This window comes from Aptenodytes patagonicus, chromosome 16 (genome assembly GCF_965638725.1).
Source record: "Aptenodytes patagonicus chromosome 16, bAptPat1.pri.cur, whole genome shotgun sequence".
Taxonomy (NCBI): domain Eukaryota; kingdom Metazoa; phylum Chordata; class Aves; order Sphenisciformes; family Spheniscidae; genus Aptenodytes; species Aptenodytes patagonicus.
The window spans coordinates 1,464,728-1,482,517 of record NC_134964.1 but is presented as its reverse complement, the minus strand read 5'-3'; the positions used below and the strand labels follow the sequence as shown (position 1 = coordinate 1,482,517).

The 17,790-nt window shown below is 39.8% G+C and overlaps 1 protein-coding gene across 3 annotated transcripts in view; it reads left to right on the top strand.

The window, feature by feature from the left end:
* CA10 (carbonic anhydrase 10) overlaps window positions 1-11,768 on the top strand; it is a 209,852-nt gene extending 198,084 nt beyond the window's left edge. For all 3 annotated transcript variants that reach the window (XM_076353772.1, XM_076353773.1, XM_076353770.1), the window contains 3 exons: window positions 7,463-7,617; window positions 9,954-10,128; window positions 10,988-11,768. In XM_076353772.1, the coding sequence (XP_076209887.1) occupies window positions 7,463-7,617; window positions 9,954-10,128; window positions 10,988-11,010 (353 nt within the window). In that variant the 3' untranslated portion in view covers window positions 11,011-11,768. The remainder of the gene's footprint in view (window positions 1-7,462; window positions 7,618-9,953; window positions 10,129-10,987) is intronic.
* Window positions 11,769-17,790: the final 6,022 nt, after the last annotated feature.

The window sequence follows — 17,790 nt, the reverse complement described above, 5'->3', positions numbered from 1 at the left end:
AAAGTCACTGAACTTCAGGTTTATGACAGAAGGGTTTGGAGAGATTTCTATACGCATCCCTAAAGCACACAGTCTGATTTCTTTCCATGGACTCCATCTTTTCCCCCTCCCTGCAAAGCCAGGATTGTAAAAAGCAAAAGTGAGGATTTGAGACCAATGTAAAGTGAAAGCACAGAATTTTACCCACTAATTCCTGAACAAGAGAGCACTAGAAACATTTCGAGTCTTGCCATACAAAACAGAATTTGAACAACTGAGCCAATCCAACCCCATTCTGAAGTAGATAGTTCAATGTCCTCTCCTATAACGCACACCTTTCCTCCCACTGATGTTTCTCTAATTTTACCTTACAGTTAACGAATCTCATTACATCTTTGGTCCAAATAAGAGGCCTCTATTATGATAAAACTCTATTCTCCATGACACCTATAGAAAGGAAGGCGACAGAGGGTTCCCCTCAGAACATTTTTTTCCAGATTGTTCTATCAGTATGAAATGTCGTCTTCTCTGCAGGGAAGAAGCAGGAGATTAGCCTAGTTTTTAAACTGCCTGTCTTGATTCCTTGCAAAAAAACAGCAATACTGTTCCGTAAGAGCTTCCTGCCTACCGGTGCTGCTGCTGCAGCATCCTGGAGACAGGAAATTATTGTTGAGGCTGTATATGCTTTTTCAGGCTCTTTCACCCCCAAATTACATATTCCTGGCTTCTGTCTGGGGACCAGCCAGAAGATCTCTGAACTGTACCACTGAGGAAGCTGCTTTTCCCCACGTACACACACACACAGACCTGTCAGGTCCCACACGTTGAAAAAGAGAGGACTCCTGCCTCATTTTTCCCATCACAGCAGCTGTATCTCATGCATTTACATGAGCGTCACAGCCTTTTTTGTACTCCTTGGCCCCACATGCTACAATGGCTGGCCAGCAGAGCAAAGATAGGACAACTTGTGGTGGCGCAGAGGAGAGGAGAGGTCACGATTAGGGATATACAGCTCCACAGGGCGGGAGGGCACCGGCAGCATCTTTCCCTTGTTGCGTGAGTGAGCATGCAACTGTCACCCACACCAGGAGGCAGGCATACCTTCCCAATACAAACAATTTCTTTTGTACGCTGCACTTAAAAGTGGGCACTCCTCCTCTCTGGAATTGACAGCATCCTACAACCTTTCATTGGTTGTTTTGCCTCTTCAGAAGGAAAATGCAATTCCAATCACACCTAATTTGGGTTTACTAAATGAAATTTCGCATGAAGATGAACACATAACATAGGCTGCAAAATCAGTGATTAACGGAACTGTTTTAATTTTTAACCACTGTTATCATTAGCAAGTTTATCTGTTAAAAAGAAATCCTTGGTAGATACAATGCACATAATATTCTGCAGCGTGTTGTGTTACTTACTGTAGTAACAAGTATTGACTGGGAATTTTTTCGTGTAAATTGGGAACGTGAAAGTGTTATTGAAAGTAAATTTGCAGTTGTCTTGCATGATGGATTATAGCATCATTGCTGAAAACTAATTTTACCTCTTACATTGCAAGGATTTCTATTCTGCCTTTATCAGCTGGAGTTTTTTAGCTTGTGCTTTAGGGGTCCACTCCTGAAGTCAATACTCAGCAGGCTGTTGACAAAATGACCAGTCCCAGTGTGCTCAATAGGAGCGTGGAGCGAATGCTAAGTGGAGCATAGGTTCAGAGTCAGGACAGTTAGTAACATCACTAAAGTACTTTTTTCAAAGAACAGCAACAAAATTAAGAGCTATCTATGCTGCTGCCTGAAATTTCCATGGACAAAATGCATTAAAAGGTGAATTTCTACTCTTAGATATTAATGGCTACAGTGAAGTAAATGGGACCCCAAGGAATTTTTATGCAGATTTTAAATGCTTATTTTATTCTGTTATCACAGCCCAAAGAATCTACTGTGAACTAGTTGAAACAAGTGTTCTTTCAAACAGGCTTTAGTCAGAAGCTACATGAACATCTCTAAAGAAAAACTGCTTTAATATTCTTCTTTAAGTATGACATTTGAGGGTATAAGTTTGCTTTCTTTCAGAACAGTTATGCTACATTAACTTTCACCCAGTGTTTGCTTAACATTGGAAAGAAGTAACATTTTAGATTCCCAAAATTCCGTATGAAAATTTGGGCTTGTCATTCTCCACCGAAATACTGCCAAATATTCAGCTAGACGGAACAGCTGTAAAATTCTGAATTTCCTCAAATCCAATCTTTAGCTATTTTATAGATAATGTACAAGTGAATAAAGTATTCCGATTTTAAGATATTATCCTGAAAAAGCTTAAGATCCAGATGTCTGGAAATAAGAGACTATTAATTTCTCAAGGTTCATGTTTCAGTGCGTTCTCTGAAGGACTGAGCTCTTGCAGCTCCTGTCACAAGCAGTAAAAGCTCAGCAGTCTCAAACCAAGCCCCAAGGGACTGACCTCAGGTATTCAAAATGAATCTCTGTCAGCCTGGGTCTAAGTGACTTGTGAAGGCTGGTAAATGGAGAAACTCTGTGTCAGGATTAAAAAGCTGAGGATCTCTACATTCCTTACCCTGTAAATCTAATCTAGTTAGAGCTGTACTTTCCCTTTTTGGATTATCATAATATGAACTTCAAAATCAAATGGACCTTCCTTCATTCTGTAAATAATATATTCCCTATAAATACTATTGTTTTCAAGAGAACATACATAGAATTTGCTGTGAAAGCAGACACCACGTGCCTATTACAAATCTGGGATAAAAGAAGAGGATTTCCATCGTTTGCTAAGAAAATTGTCAGAGTCAAGGCCTTTATGTAAATGAATATGAAATCTAATGAAATCTAATTTGTATAGAGAAGAGTTCATGAGTTCAGAAATCACCCAAGGCACAAGCGGATCAAGATAAAGAGAACGTGGGCTGTAGATAGGAATGATGCTGAGAATCTAGTAAAGGCTGAATGGGCTTATTAAAGGAGGTTTGTTACTGGTAAGAGATCACACATGGTGATTTTGACCATTTTGAACTACGTACTTGCAATAAATATAAGACAAGACATTAAAGTCTTGTCTAGTATTGCAGGTATGTTGCAGTCTAGTATTAGTGCAAACCCAGCTGTTCTATCAAGATGTGGGGAAAGGGAAACAGCAGAGCTGTTCGTGGGAAAAATGTCGATAACCAAATGCTCATTCTGTAGTCTTTTCTCAGGCCATTCTCATGGAGTCATCTGACTTCCCATGGGAATATAACCCATATACAGGCGTGAATAAATACTGCTTTTACTTGGCCGAACTCTTTTATTTCATTATTTCATTCACCCCATCTTTCCCTTTTCCTGAAGTGATATTTTCCTCCAGTTTCCCATTAATCACAACCAATGGATTTTGACACTTAGCATAATTTGCTGTCTCTCCTTAAACATATTCCAAGTGAAGACAGAGGCAATGAACCAGGTTTGGAGCCACTTCACTGCTGGGTGCTGGTGGGGGAGATGGCCGCACATTTTGTAGTCCTCAGTATGCAAACAAGGTAACCCAAGCAGTTGATCCAAAGCTCAGTAAGGCTATGGAGAGCATCTCGCCTGATCTTGAGAGCACTGGCATATGCCGGGCTTGCCTGAATGAGTAGGAGGACCGTGCCCCATGCTGCTTCCACACTGTTACATGCCATATTCCACCCCCGGAGTGCTATTATGTTTTGAGAATGACTAAACACTGTAAATCCACAGACAAAAGTTAGAAGCCCATATCAAAATAATGAATTACATTCTCTATTAAAGCAATGTGAGGCAACTCCAAAACCCCCATGATTACCTGCTCTAATGCCAGCAGTAAATCTGTTTCTGTATCTTCCATTTGATAAGTAGTCCCATTGTTAATAATCTGTGCACTGTTCTGAATACAAATTAGTCAACTAGAATGTGGCACACACAAAATATAGATATATCATCAATATCCCCCATCTGCATTAATCTTTAGTTAGCTTTCCATTTCCTAGTAAACATTTCAGGGCAAATTCTACCTTGTTTAAATCATTTTAGTCCAACCAAATTCAATATGGATGTGACAAAGCAGATTTGGTCCTTAGAGTTTGAAACTATCTATTCTGACTGACTCCGTGCCATTTGGAGCTAACACACCACTCTCCATGGTTCATAAATAATGAACAGGATGTTCATGTGGGAAAGGCAAAAATGTGTGATGACTCATTGAAAACAGGCACTGGCTTGAAAAAATGCATTCACTCTCTTCTCGTGTAATTCTAGCAAAATTACAGCTGCACTGCAAATAATATTTTAAATGAATAGGACACAGGTGTATTCAGTCATCCCTGGCTGTTAAAATTTAACAGCATTTTGACTCTAATACTACAGCAATTTTTTTGCACTTTTGTCTGGAAAATTTGGGGTTTAGAAAGACTCTGTATTCCCAGGCCATGGGCCAGTGAAGGCTGAGCGTGTTAAAAAAAGGTGACAGTCAGACACCTACAAGACACTAATAGTACTTTCCCCTCTACTTGAGGATCCAGCTATATGGCATGGAAATTACCCTGGCTTGAAGTGCAAGAACATGGCGGAAGGCTTTATCCCTGACAAACTTGAAAGGACACGGGAAGGGCTACAGATGTCATCTATCTGGACCTCTGTAAGGCCTTTGACACGGTCCCCCACAACATCCTTCTCTCTAAACTGGAGAGGTATGGATTTGATGGGTGGGCTGTCCCGTGGGTGAGGAATCGGTTAGATGGTCACATCCAGAGGGTAGTGGTCAACGGCTCAATGTCCAGATGGAGACTGGTGACGAGTGGCATCCCGCAGGGGTCCGTATTGGGACCGGTACTGTTTAATATCTTCATCAGTGACATAGACAGTGGGATCGAGTGCACCCTCAGCAAGTTTGCAGATGACACCAAGCTGAGTGGTGCGGTTGACACACCAGAGGGACGGGATGCCATCCAGAGGGACCTGGACATCCCCCAGAAGTGGACCTGTGTGAACCTCATGAGGTTCAACAAGGCCAAGTGCAAGGTCCTGCACCTGAGTCAGGGCAACCCCCAGTATCGATACAGGCTGGGGGATGAAGGGATGGAGAGCAGCCCTGCCGAGAAGGACTTGGGGGTACTGGTGGATGAAAAGCTGGACAGGAGCCAGCAATGTGCGCTTGCAGCCCAGAAGGCCAGTCGTATCCTGGGCTGCATCAAAAGAATCGTGGCCAGCAGGTCGAGGGAGGGGATTCTGCCCCTCTACTCTGCTCTGGTGAGACCCCCCCTGGAGTACTGCCTCCAGCTCTGGGGTCCTCAGCACAGGAAAGACACGGACCTGTTGGAGTGGGTCCAGAGGAGGGTCACAAAAACGATCAGGGGGATGGAACACCTCTGCTATGAAGAAAGGCTGAGAGAGTTGGGGCTGTTCAGCCTGGAGAAGAGAAGGCTTCGGGGAGACCTTCTTGCAGCCTGTCAGTACTTAAAGGGGGCCTATAAGAAAGATGGCGGCAAACTTTTTAGCAGGGCCTGTTGCGACAGAACAAGGGGGAATGGCTTTAAACTAAAGGGGGGTAGATTGAGACTAGATATTATTACTATAAGGAAAAAATGTTTTACGCTGAGGGTGGTGAAGCACTGGCACAGGTTGCCCAGAGAGGTGGTGGATGCCCCATCCCTGGAAACATTCCAGGTCAGGTTGGACGGGGCTCTGAGCAACCTGATCTAGTTGAAGATGTCCCTGCCCACGGCAGGGGGGTTGGACTAGGTGACCCAAACTATTCTATGATTCTATGACATGCCAAGATTATTTTGTAAAATAACAAACACATTTAAAATATGAAATAACTGTAAGGCACTGGTCAATGTGGTATAAATGTTACCACTCTCACCTTGACACTAACTGATGCTATAGCCACTAATATTGCTACCCCAGAAGCCTGTAGCATGTTGACTGCACTATGTCAAAATAAAAAAATTTGCTTTGCCTGTGATGGTTGATTTTCTGTTGCCCAAGACAGTAGTCTGCAGTCCTTATTTTTTTTCCCATTAGGTAGTAGGAGACAAGCATTTTGCTCATCTAAGTTTCATACTTCAGCTAGAATATGTTAAATTCAAGTTAAATTACTCTTTTCTTTTTTAGTTCTTATACGCTTCTTTGATCATTCATATTTCTTTCCTTGGTTCCATTTACAATCTTTTCCCGATGGCCAAGGAACTGTTTATCAGCTTTAAAAAAAAAAAACCAACACAAAACCAAAAACTGTTTAAACTTACAGTGAATGGTACATGAAAATATCAGAGAATCCAACAGAAATGCCTGAATTATTGACATTGACTTAAAAGATTCACTTTCTTTTCTTTAGTCTGAGCAGTATCTTCTATTTTATTTGTACTATCTTCCTTGCCTTCCACTAAAAACAATGTCTTGTGTATTGAAAAGGGAAACACACCTAAATACGCAGCTTTCCTTGCCCGCATTTTAGCACTCACTCTGCAAATGAACCATATTGAACACACTACATGCAAGTGAAAGCATGCAAAGAGATTTCACAACATTACGGCTCGTAACCATCCCAGCTTTCTCCGAGATACACGATAGCAGTAGCATATAAGAAGTAAAGTGTGTATATCCCCGAGTATTTCCTATTAAGGAACTCCTACAGCCTAAGATTTGGCAGGAAATTCTGAGCTCCAGTTTTGACAGCACTGCCAAAAATATTGTAGGGCCAGCATTACACAAGGGAAATAGTGCACATCGTATCAAAGTTCCTCAGCCTTTTCTATGAATTTTGAAAGATATAACCATATCTCATTATATTTTGATACATGTGCACAGGGTGAATTCTGTTGCAGAGGGATACCTCATTAATTCACAGGGAGACTTACAACAAAAGCAGGGACTCTAGTAAGCTGCTTTCCGGCATACTTTTTCACCCCGATTTTAGCATTCTGAGTGAGCTTGCACTGCATCCACCCCCACTGTGCACATGAAAGGCCAGCAGGCTTCATTGAGCAGCTTTATTATCATGCATTAACCTTAACTTCCTCCTGTGGTAGAAGGGCAATTAAGTTTTAACACTCTTGGCCTTCCCAAGGCTTTGTTGAGCAAAAACTGTTAATCACTCCAAGCTACGATAAGTCGACATTCTCCAAAAGACTGTTGCATCTAAATCAATAACTGCAGCTTCAAGAAGCTTTTAGCTCCAGTTCTTAAACATGATTCAGAGTTTCACTGTGAATGCTTGGGCTAAACTCACAGAAGGTGTGCACGGGCATCTAAGAGTAGAACTCAACCCAAGCAGGATTAGTGAATTCACGTTACTTGTTCTTGTACAAACTGCTGGAGCATTCAGAAATGTATGTTCATTACACTTCATATTTCGGTAAAACTGATTATGATGTTCTGGAATAAGGATTGTACATAAAAAGGGTGGGATATTTTTTTGTGAAGCTATTGTTTTATCTCAATTATTTTCCTTCTTTATTCTCCAGATGATGCATACTTACTACAGGGGCTTAATATTGAGGAACTTTATCCAGAGACGTCTAGTTTCATTACGTATGATGGGTCAATGACAATTCCACCCTGCTATGAAACAGCAAGCTGGATAATAATGAACAAACCTGTCTACATAACAAGGATGCAGGTAAAAATAATAAAAAAGTTACTCAATCTGGTATAGGTACAAAAGAGTATTTTAAACATATATATTTGTGGCTTTACATGCAAAATCAGATTCAACCTTTTGCTGTAGGGATCTCTGCCTGCAATTTATACCATTTGCAAAAGCATTGAAAAGTTTTTTGCCAAAATGAAAACATTGACTATTTAGAGCTCCCTAAGTATCTATACACACACACACACACGTACTTTGAGGTGGGCCCTACTTTCAGTGAGGGTTTGAACCAAATGGTTTCCGGCGGTCTCTTCAAAACTAAATTATTCTATGGTTCTGTGAATAGAGATATGGGGAAAACAAATCTAGCAGTGTTGTGCAAAAATAACTGAAGTTTTAAGTATAACAGAGGCCATTCTTAGGTCAGAAAGAAACAGACAAATTGTAAGTGACATTCGTGGACATTTAAATACACATCGATAGCACGTTAATGTGACAGAGATCCAATATATGGATCAAAAATCAGCCAGTGCTTTCTGGTATAGAATAAGATGACAGGATAGACATTGCAAGTATCTTCAGAAAAATCAGACTGAAAAATTGAAGCCCCTATTAGAAAGAAGCAGGATAAATTATGCAAAAGAAAACATGATTAATTTCATAGTCAAAATTATGCTGTTGAGGAAACACACCAGTGGAAAAGCCATAGAGACTACATTTCTGTATGACTCGCTTACAATCCAAGGCCTAACACCAGAAAACACCAGGTTAAACACCAATTGCAGTCTTCTCCAGAGTTTCCATCAATGAGTTGCCTACGGAGCTGTGAGCTAAACTAAAACCTATTCTCTTGCGTACTAGAATCCCGAAGGAATACTTGAACCACCATCTGCCTGTCCCAAGCATGCAGCAGAGCAATCTGGCCTAAGAAATGAAATGAGGAATGATAAGACAACCCTAAAGATTACTTTGGGATTTAAAAATCATATTAACCTTATAAATAAGATGACTTTAAAAAGCCTGAGAGATGTTATATCTTCATGATATTCCTTCTGTCCAATTTTGTCTAGATGCAGAGAAAGCACTTTGTTTCTTTTCTAAATGGGTACTTTGGGAGAATGACGCAGCTGAGCACAGGCAGACATGCTGTACATTCTGAACTTTTCAAGCAGGAGACCCGAACATTTTCCTACAAGCAACATTTTTAGTTACAACATTAATATGCAAAACAAGGATTAGAATATTTCTGGAGTCTATGCTAGTACCTATGGGTTATAATCTCATGATACTTACTCCTTGTCACGCTTTACTAGTTAGTTACATCCTCCACTATTAGTGCTGCAAACTGATTTCATGGAATACTTACTAATTACATCATGTACTCAGACTGAAAAAGCAACACACAAGTTTTCCCTGGGAGCTGTTAAAGATTTTCAGTATGTAAACCCCAGCTACTGGATTTCCCCATTTAAGCATTAAATGCCACAACCAAACCTCTTAAATTGTACACTGACATGGAAAATATTTTCTTTTTATATTTTTAAACCAAAATATTTTTAGGGTTTCTGATTTACAAATTGCAGCTTTTTTCCCTCCTCTCTCCAGTTTCCTATACAAAGTTTGAAAGATTTTGGTTGACTTGAACCAATTAACATGCTTTTAGCACAGCTGCATAGTCATCATAAGAACCATTGTCATCTGCTTGTAGTTTGCATCCAACCACTGCGGGGCGCACTGAAAATCCCGAGTGATTCAGTAATTCCCTCTCTGCTGATCCGTAAAACCATCTCAAAAGAAGGCCAGAGTCTACCAGAAGAACACTACAGACACAGTACAGACAGTATCAGGACAGACTTGTCAATGGAGAGAGGATTTTGCTTTTTAACATCATTAATTTCATGACTTCAGCAGCATAACTCTGTCAGTTATCCTTTCCATCCTGACTGGCCATACCTGCTTCTTGAGTACCATCATCCAAAACTCTGTCTTCTCAACTGGAAGCTACACTAATAGCTACAAAACTTAGGAAATTAGTTCTTGTCATTCATCAAGTTCATCTTCTCTGCACCAGCTGCTGCCATCCAGTACTCTGGATTCCATTTGTTTCCTGCTCAGCCAAGGACACCTCATACCATTTTCGTTTACTCCACACAAAACTAGTTACTTTTGTTTAAAATGGGGCTCAGAAACAGAGGACCACAGAAGGAACAGTTTTACCTCGTTAACTCTTTCAACCCACCTCTGACTACAAATCACTGAAATTCTGTTTAACTTTCATTTATTAAGTAGTCTATTTAATAGTGTTGTATGTTGTTTACTTGCAGGAAAGACCAGTACTAAAAATCCTTGTTTTGTATTTTGTATAGATGCATTCTTTACGACTGCTAAGCCAGAATCAGCCATCACAGATATTTCTGAGCATGAGCGACAATTTCAGACCAGTCCAGCCTCTCAACAATCGATGTATCCGAACTAATATCAACTTTAGTTTACAGGGAAAAGATTGTCCAAACAATAGAGCACAGAAACTACAGTATAGAGGTACGTTCTACCTCCAGAATAATCCTTTCTATGCTTACACTGAGCTCTTTTCTTTGAGAAACCCAAGTGCATAACAAAGCGTACAAATAAAAACAAATGAAACTCCAGATCTGGGGGACTAATGGTATGAGTCAAACATTACATATTTGAAATGGATGAGGAAATTTGCCCAGAAACATGCAGGAAAAGCATGACAAAAAACAGTCTGGGACATCTAATATTTTTTTAAAGGCAGATAGGACAGGCCTTCAGTTTTCTAGCCTCATTTTAAAGTCTTCTCACCTTACAAAGTGCATTTTGCTCTGTCTTACCCACCTTGGAAAGAAAAAGGGGGATGAGCTAGTCTTGATGACAGCTGATCTCAAACAAAAGAATAAATTTCACTTTGGAGGTGCGCCACCATAACAAACACCCAAATTGGAAAGTTTTGTATTACACAATGGATATTAAACAAATGAACCAAGCCAGTCTCCTGCTGGTAGAGTCTTACACTGCCACAGCTGGGGGCTCACAACTGAGCTGTAATGTGTCTTATGGATCTTTTAGCCTACGCACACACAGTTGTATTACCTGCAATAATGGTATAAAAGCGCCTTCTTACCAATAATACTATGGTTATGAAGGAATACTACTGAAGGGTGGAAAAGAAAACACATTTTCAGCAACAAGGCTGACAACTGAGTTGCAATACTTCAAAGAAACAGTCATTCAGACTTAATTCTTTTCCAGAAAGAGGAGGAAACTGAACCTCCTGGCTGTTTCAAGACATTTTAAGTTCCTAACACAGTGTTAAATCCAGCCAGTTTCATATTTGGAGTTTATTAAAGCATAATTGTTTTTTGTTTTGTTTCTCTTTCAGTAAATGAATGGCTCCTCAAGTAAGAAAGACAGAGCAGGCAGAACCCATAACCTCAGTGGAATGCGACTACTGTGAATTGACATAATCTAGAATGCACCCAACCTCACTCTCTTTGGGTTCGCGACAGCATGTGCAAACGTGCTGTAGGAAAAGAGCTGCCATGTTGGAAACTCAACTAAAAATTCATTCATATGATCGTTGGTAATTAAAAAAAAAAGTAAAAAGACAGCATTACAGTAAATGTGATTACAATTTTGATACAGTTTTCCTGAACTAATTTAGCTTCACAAAGAAAGACTTTTCAGCCTTTGTACATATGAAATTCTTCCTCTATTTCCCCCTCCCTCAAATTAAAAAAAAAAAAAAAAAAAAAAAGAAAAAAGAAAGAAAAAAGGTGGCTCGGTACAGCATCAAAGTGGAGTTGTGTTCTGTGTGCCAAGTAATCCTTGGAAAGCTCTCATTATTTCACTATCATTAATGGATACTGACAAGACAGAACAAGACGACTGTTGAGGAAATTTATTTCTAGGTTATGATCTTTCTGTTCATTTAATTAAAAAAGGGACAGACTTTGAGAGATAAGTATTGTAAATATATCGCTGCAGAATATAAAGGAAATTGAAATATTTCCCTCTGTCACATATCTGTAGTAGGATTTGCCAAAATCAGAATTGATCCATTTTCTGTTTCTTGTTTTACAACAGGTCATACATCGTGTTGGTTACTATTAACAACTCAATAAATGTGTTTAACAAATTAATTTAGTAAACTTGCTTTGATTTATTTTTTTCCTTTCTGAAATAATATGCCTCTACTACTCGTGGCTGCGTTATTTGGGGGGGGGGGTGGGGGGGTGGGTGTTGGGTTGTTTTTTTGGTGGTTTGGGGGGTGTTGGTTTTTTTTTTGGTTTTTTTTTTTACTTCATTTGTTTGTTTGCAGCCAATTTAAGTGATGGCAATTGGGAATGCACTTAAAGCTAGTATAACTTCAACTCTATGGTCCATCATTATAATAGGAGCTGGGCTCAGAAGCAGAAAGCAGTTGAAACATATCTCAGTTTAAAATTGCCATTTTCCCTGCTGAATCCATTATGAGGACAAACAAATTAAATCCTGTAAATTGGTGGTGGAAAGGGATATCTTTTCTTTACAGATGAAGCAGGAGCTGACCAAGTAAAAGCAAATGCCTTTTTTCTTGTTTATAATGGTCATTCACTGTGTTTGGTTACTGTCAAGAACTCAATAAATGTGTTTAACAAGTTCACATAGCGCATGTTTGACCTTCTTGCACATTAAGGGATTATTTTTTATTTATTTTATTTTTATCTGAAGAGGGGGCAGACCTATGCTATTCCATTCCTAACGCTCACTTTATAACACTGAACATGTTGAAGTTGTTCACAGAAAATAAGATGCAGCTATAAAGTACCATGCCTGACCAATGAGTTGTTTATACAAAATGGAAAAATAGGCGCTACAAGAAGTGTGAGGGAACTGAACCACTGTAAGAAGTTATAGATGTTGCAGGCCAACTAGCTTTAACATGACAAACACATTATTTCATCTTTGGCTGAAGAGAACAGTGCAGGTAGCATCAGACAGGAAACTCTTGAGTCTGTGTTGCAGACAGCGGTTTGGAAAGATTGCAATTTGTGTGGCTTCATCTGTGACATGAAAGGGAAAGTTATCAGGAAAGTGAAAACACGCACAGGCTGGCATTCAGCGGACTCTCAAAGTAGGTACATGGATGTAGATGGAAACCTGAAAGGAACCCAAAGTTGTCAACAATTAAATTGCTCGGTGAAAGGTGCGGAGAAATCACGAGGGAGAGAGCAGAGGTTGGCCTAGGTGGGCTGTGACACAGTGATGCCGTATTTGTAGCAGGGTTCTGGGCTGATGACCCTGGCCCAGGATCCTATTAGCACATATATAGTACCTGATCCTTAAGTTATTTCATTTTGAGCGTTTCAAATGGCTTCTATATATCAGCTTAACACTGTGCAGTGATCTGAAAAATCCACAACACAACCACAGAAATGTCACACAGTGACTGTTACACTGTAGATTAATATTGTCAAATTCTGCACCTGAAATAAAGCAAAATTATCACCTTAGATTTACCTAGCTAATAAAAAATGAAAACCAACACAAGTCACACACATTTAGTATTTTTGAGTTGCCCTAGTGATCTACAACTTTTAAACTTGAGGTGCTGGGATTGTTTCCACTACTTGTTTGGGTGGTTTGGGGTTTTTTAAGCTTCCCCTATGATTGTTAAGGTTGTAGAGTAAAGTTACTGAGAGCACAAACTCCACAATGCTTCAATCTGTGTTTTTGGACAAATATCTGGCAGTTGTTGATCCAAGTTTGTCACTGACAGAAGGTAGGGAAGATAAGCCAGGCCTCCATTATAAAATTTTTAATAAGTAATAAAAACCTATTTTCTATTTTACTGAAAGCTGATTGAAGGGATTTAAGAGGAGGGAGAGAGATGATAGAAGGGACTAGGTCCTAGGAAGGAGTCATGCTGTGCTTCGAATTAGGTGAGGCTGCAATATAGAAGCCCTGCAAATAGAGAAATGGAGCAACCATACTGGGACACCGCAAATGTATTTGTCAACTTTTCCAACTCGATTTTGTGAGCTAATGAACTCCATCTTGCCATGATTTATTTAGGTTTTTGTTTTAATAATAGATTGCAGTAGAAATAGACCAAACCAAAGCTTAGAATTAAATGTCTTGCACATTCTTCACATTTCAGTAGTGCTCAACTCTAGACATCTAAGCTCCAGTTTTTCAGATCAGGCATGTATCTCTCTGTCAAGAGACACTGAGCATCCAAAGAAAGCCACACCTTATCACAAAGCCTTTAAGCAAAAAGATGAAGTTTCAGTACCAACCAGCTGGCACAGAGACAATCTTCCAATGTTCAGAATCTATGCAGCACGGCAACATGTGCACGTAGTAATCTCTCCAACTTGAGTGCTTTCTGTCCGCGATGCTCACCAGAAGCCTGGCTGCACACGGAGCTCAATACTCACTACTTTGTAGTAAGAGCTGAATTTGTGGCCTCAATACTATCCCTGCCCGCACCATTCAGATTATGAGTGAGATTCTTTCCTTGTGATAAGGCACAGTACAGGCATGAGCTACCTGGCAGGGAATATAAACCTGGCAGCGGTCCTCAATGAACAGTCAACACCACAGGCAGCACCAGGTTGCCATGTCATGGTGATAACAGACATTAAGAACCTAATACTGGGAGGAAATGCTCAGATTTGATCTTCTGCTATCACGGTTAAGAATGTGATATCAAACCAGGTACCAAACTTATCAAGCTCATTTGATGATAAAAAGCATGAGAAAATTCAAATTTACAGTACTGTAAAAGCCTCTGTTTCAAGTAGTATTCAAAAAAGTGTAATAGCCAAGCTTTATAAGCTCAGTTTTTCCTTTAATTTAATCAAAGGAAAAATTGTTTTTATACAGAGAATAAGAACTAAATAGGATCTGTGGGATGAAGGCAGAAAGCAGACCTTCAGCATAATTGTACCTATAGATACCATGTATTTCTGTCCTTCCACCATTCTATTCCAGCCTTGAAAGCTAAACCAGCAAGCAAATATCTCAAGGATCTGCCGTGCAGCTTGGATATTTTATTAAAAAACAAATTCCTATGAATCAAAAAACATCCTTTCTCACCATTTAAAACCTCCTACTTTTCTATAAAGTACATACTCTGAAAGAAGGGAAAATGGTGCTGAAAAACTGAGACCTGAGATCAAGGCACTGGCAGCCTCCAGCAAGGCTGGGAACAATTGCACTCGAAGGTGTGCAAGGCTGTACTCCCCTGTACTGATCCAGAAACTCAAACTCAGACAAGCAACTCAATCAAAAAGGTAAGTTGGCCAGCAAAGATCAGAAGAACTTAAAAATCACCCGAATTCATGTTTTTATGCATAGCACTGCTTGCTCTGAGCGTCCATATGCTGTTCTACAACCTGGCCTTAAGAAATGTCAACAGTAACTGCTGCTCAGATGACATTGGTTTGTCAGGTACCCGAGACACGGGGGCCTGGCGGCAGTGGGCTGCCAGCAGCCAACATCGTTTTAAGTACTTTGCATCCAACGGTGTTTCGATCTGTAGGACTTTTCAAAACATTTGTTGTAAAACAAAGAAAAAAAACCCCTTAGGATAATACTTCAGAATCCTTCCTGCTTCTGACAGACCCTGCCTTTACTCTCCCCATTTTGGTTTTCTGGGGGTTTCACACCTTGCTACTTCCAACACTAGCCTTCCCTTTCAAAATTATAAGCAGCTTTGAGCAATGCAGTAAAGGCTTGCCCCACAGGAACACAATACTGCCATAAAAATACAAGAGTTGGCAAGTCTCTTGATATTAACTGTTGCTGGAATCAACATATTTCAGCTGCCATTAAAAAATTTAAAATAATAATACAAAAAGAGCTGCTACATCTATTAATTGGTAAACACAAGCTGGAAAGCAGGATATGATTGCACCCAAAAGACCAAGACCAGAAAGCAAATAAACCCCTGCCAACATTTAAGGTATCCCTTGTGATCTTTAATATTAAGAAGGAGGGGTGTTTAATTTTTTTCTTTTATTTTTTTCAAGTACTCAGGGTTAACAATACTAAAATTCCATCTCAATCTGAAAATAAAGCTGAAACTTTCCTGAGCTGCTGCTTTCAGGAGCTGAACCTTCCCCAAAAGTCAAGAACTGAAGGGAAAACTGTAACTGATCAGTGTATTTTATTGCAAATACTAGAAATGCAGCAAAAAGGCAGATGTTTTGCATGTTCTGCTGTACATCTCAAAGCTTTGGAACTGGACACTACCCAAAAAATCCCACGTTTGGTTCCTATACTCAAAACAGTATAAATTTTTCAGACAGATCAGCCATAACTGCTCCATGTTTTGTTTGTTTTTTTTTTTTTTAATTAGATTTTATTCCCTAGATGTAATGGCTGACAAAGCATAGAGAGTTTGCTGTAAGAAACACTGATTTACTAGCAAAAGGCTTACCGCAGTTCTCAACAGCTTATTGTAAAATTACTGTTTGCACGGTAAAGAACAAGAACCATTTATAATGTGAAACGTAATGCAGGCAAATATTTTCCGTTTCCTACAGTGTCAGGCTTCTATTCTAATAACTAAAGATGTGTCAAACACATACTCAGAGCAGAAAATGAAAAACAGGATAATAAGTCTTATAAGGATGGGAAAATAACGCTTAGTGATTAAATAGAGCAAAAAGTCCTTAGAAGTGTTAGAAAAATAGAAAGGAAAAAAATTGACAGTTTATTAATTTAGGCAGATGCTCCCACCCAGTAAGGGAAAAAAGAGCTAGAGTCAAAAGTAAATCCAAGTGGAACAAAGTTACAGCTGCAAAATACTACCGTCACCCCAGAAGGAAGGTTAAGGCTATGAACCTCAGCCTTGGGTGGCTATTCCCAGCACAAGGAGACAGTCAACACCTAGCAGAGAGATCTCATTTTCTGAGACATTCAGGTATTTGCATCCAGGGCATATGTTCAAATGCACAAGTGTAGAGTTTTTGCTTGATCAAGGGAAAGCAATGCTGAGTCACATTCAGAATGTCCTTCCCGATTCCTTGACTCCAGTCTGGATGTGCCTCCTCAATGCTGTATCAGGTGATTTTGCAAACCAATCTCTAGGGCTCTGCAAAGAAATCAGAGTCTGCCAGAAATAACTCATGCTTTGCTTTGCTTCGCTTACTGTCCTGCTGCACATCTACGCTTTAGCTGAGACTACTTGGAACTTAATCTATGCAAAGCTAATGTCCGAAGGGCAAAGCAGACCTCACTCTTATGTTACAATGATGGTAGGATTAGCTGAGGAAAAGCGAGGGCAATCGAAACACAAATCATGAAGAAGGATTTAATTATGAACCACTGTCAATATGATTGTTGCGCCCTGACTCACCTGCACCAGGGTTATGTCTTACAAGGGCACATAGAATGGGTTGCTGACAGGGCCTCATCTCCAAACTTCTCCCAAGTGCCAGGATTCAGAACACTCCACATTTTTAGATGGTTCAAGGTTTATTCCTGCTATTTTTGTTCCACCTTAGTGGTTTTTCTCCGGGGGGGGAATGTAAATATCACCTGAGAAATTTAGCTCTGTATGCAAGTTTTGAGTCAAACTTAAAGGTTTGTTTAAACACCCCGCTTTGGCTAAGGGTCCATTGGCTGCAGTCACACAGTTTAAGTTGAACAAAGTCCTTTACGCTAAAATCTGTTGGCATGCTAAACTGTGAGACAGTGGAAAGTGGAGGAAAAAGGAGAGGACAGGGAGGAGCCAGGAACTGAATGAAAAGAGTAACTGACCATAAAAAAAAAAAAAAAAATCTCATCACAGGAAATTTGTGACATCTGGTTGTGCAATGATTGAGTCCCTGGGAAGAGACAAAAAAATAGCGCTGGGAAAAATATTTAAAAAATTGTTGGATTCCCCCCCCCCAAAGTGTAAATAAGGGAAAGGAACAAGCATGAACTTCTACCAACAGCACTAGTAAATTCATCGTCAGCAAGTTGATGAAAAGACCAAAAGTAAAAGAACAAGGGGGTGCCACTTATGTATATATCTACACAAGATACTTGTCAATTTTTTTAATTTTTCTTTTTTTTTTTAACCATTTTTGACCATTTGATAGGGAAAGATCACTCCTCTAACAGTAGCACTTCAGACTTAACAGCCTAAAAGACTCTTGGATAACTGCCAGATTTAGCTTGCAAGATGAGTAAGTGATTGTAAACTAC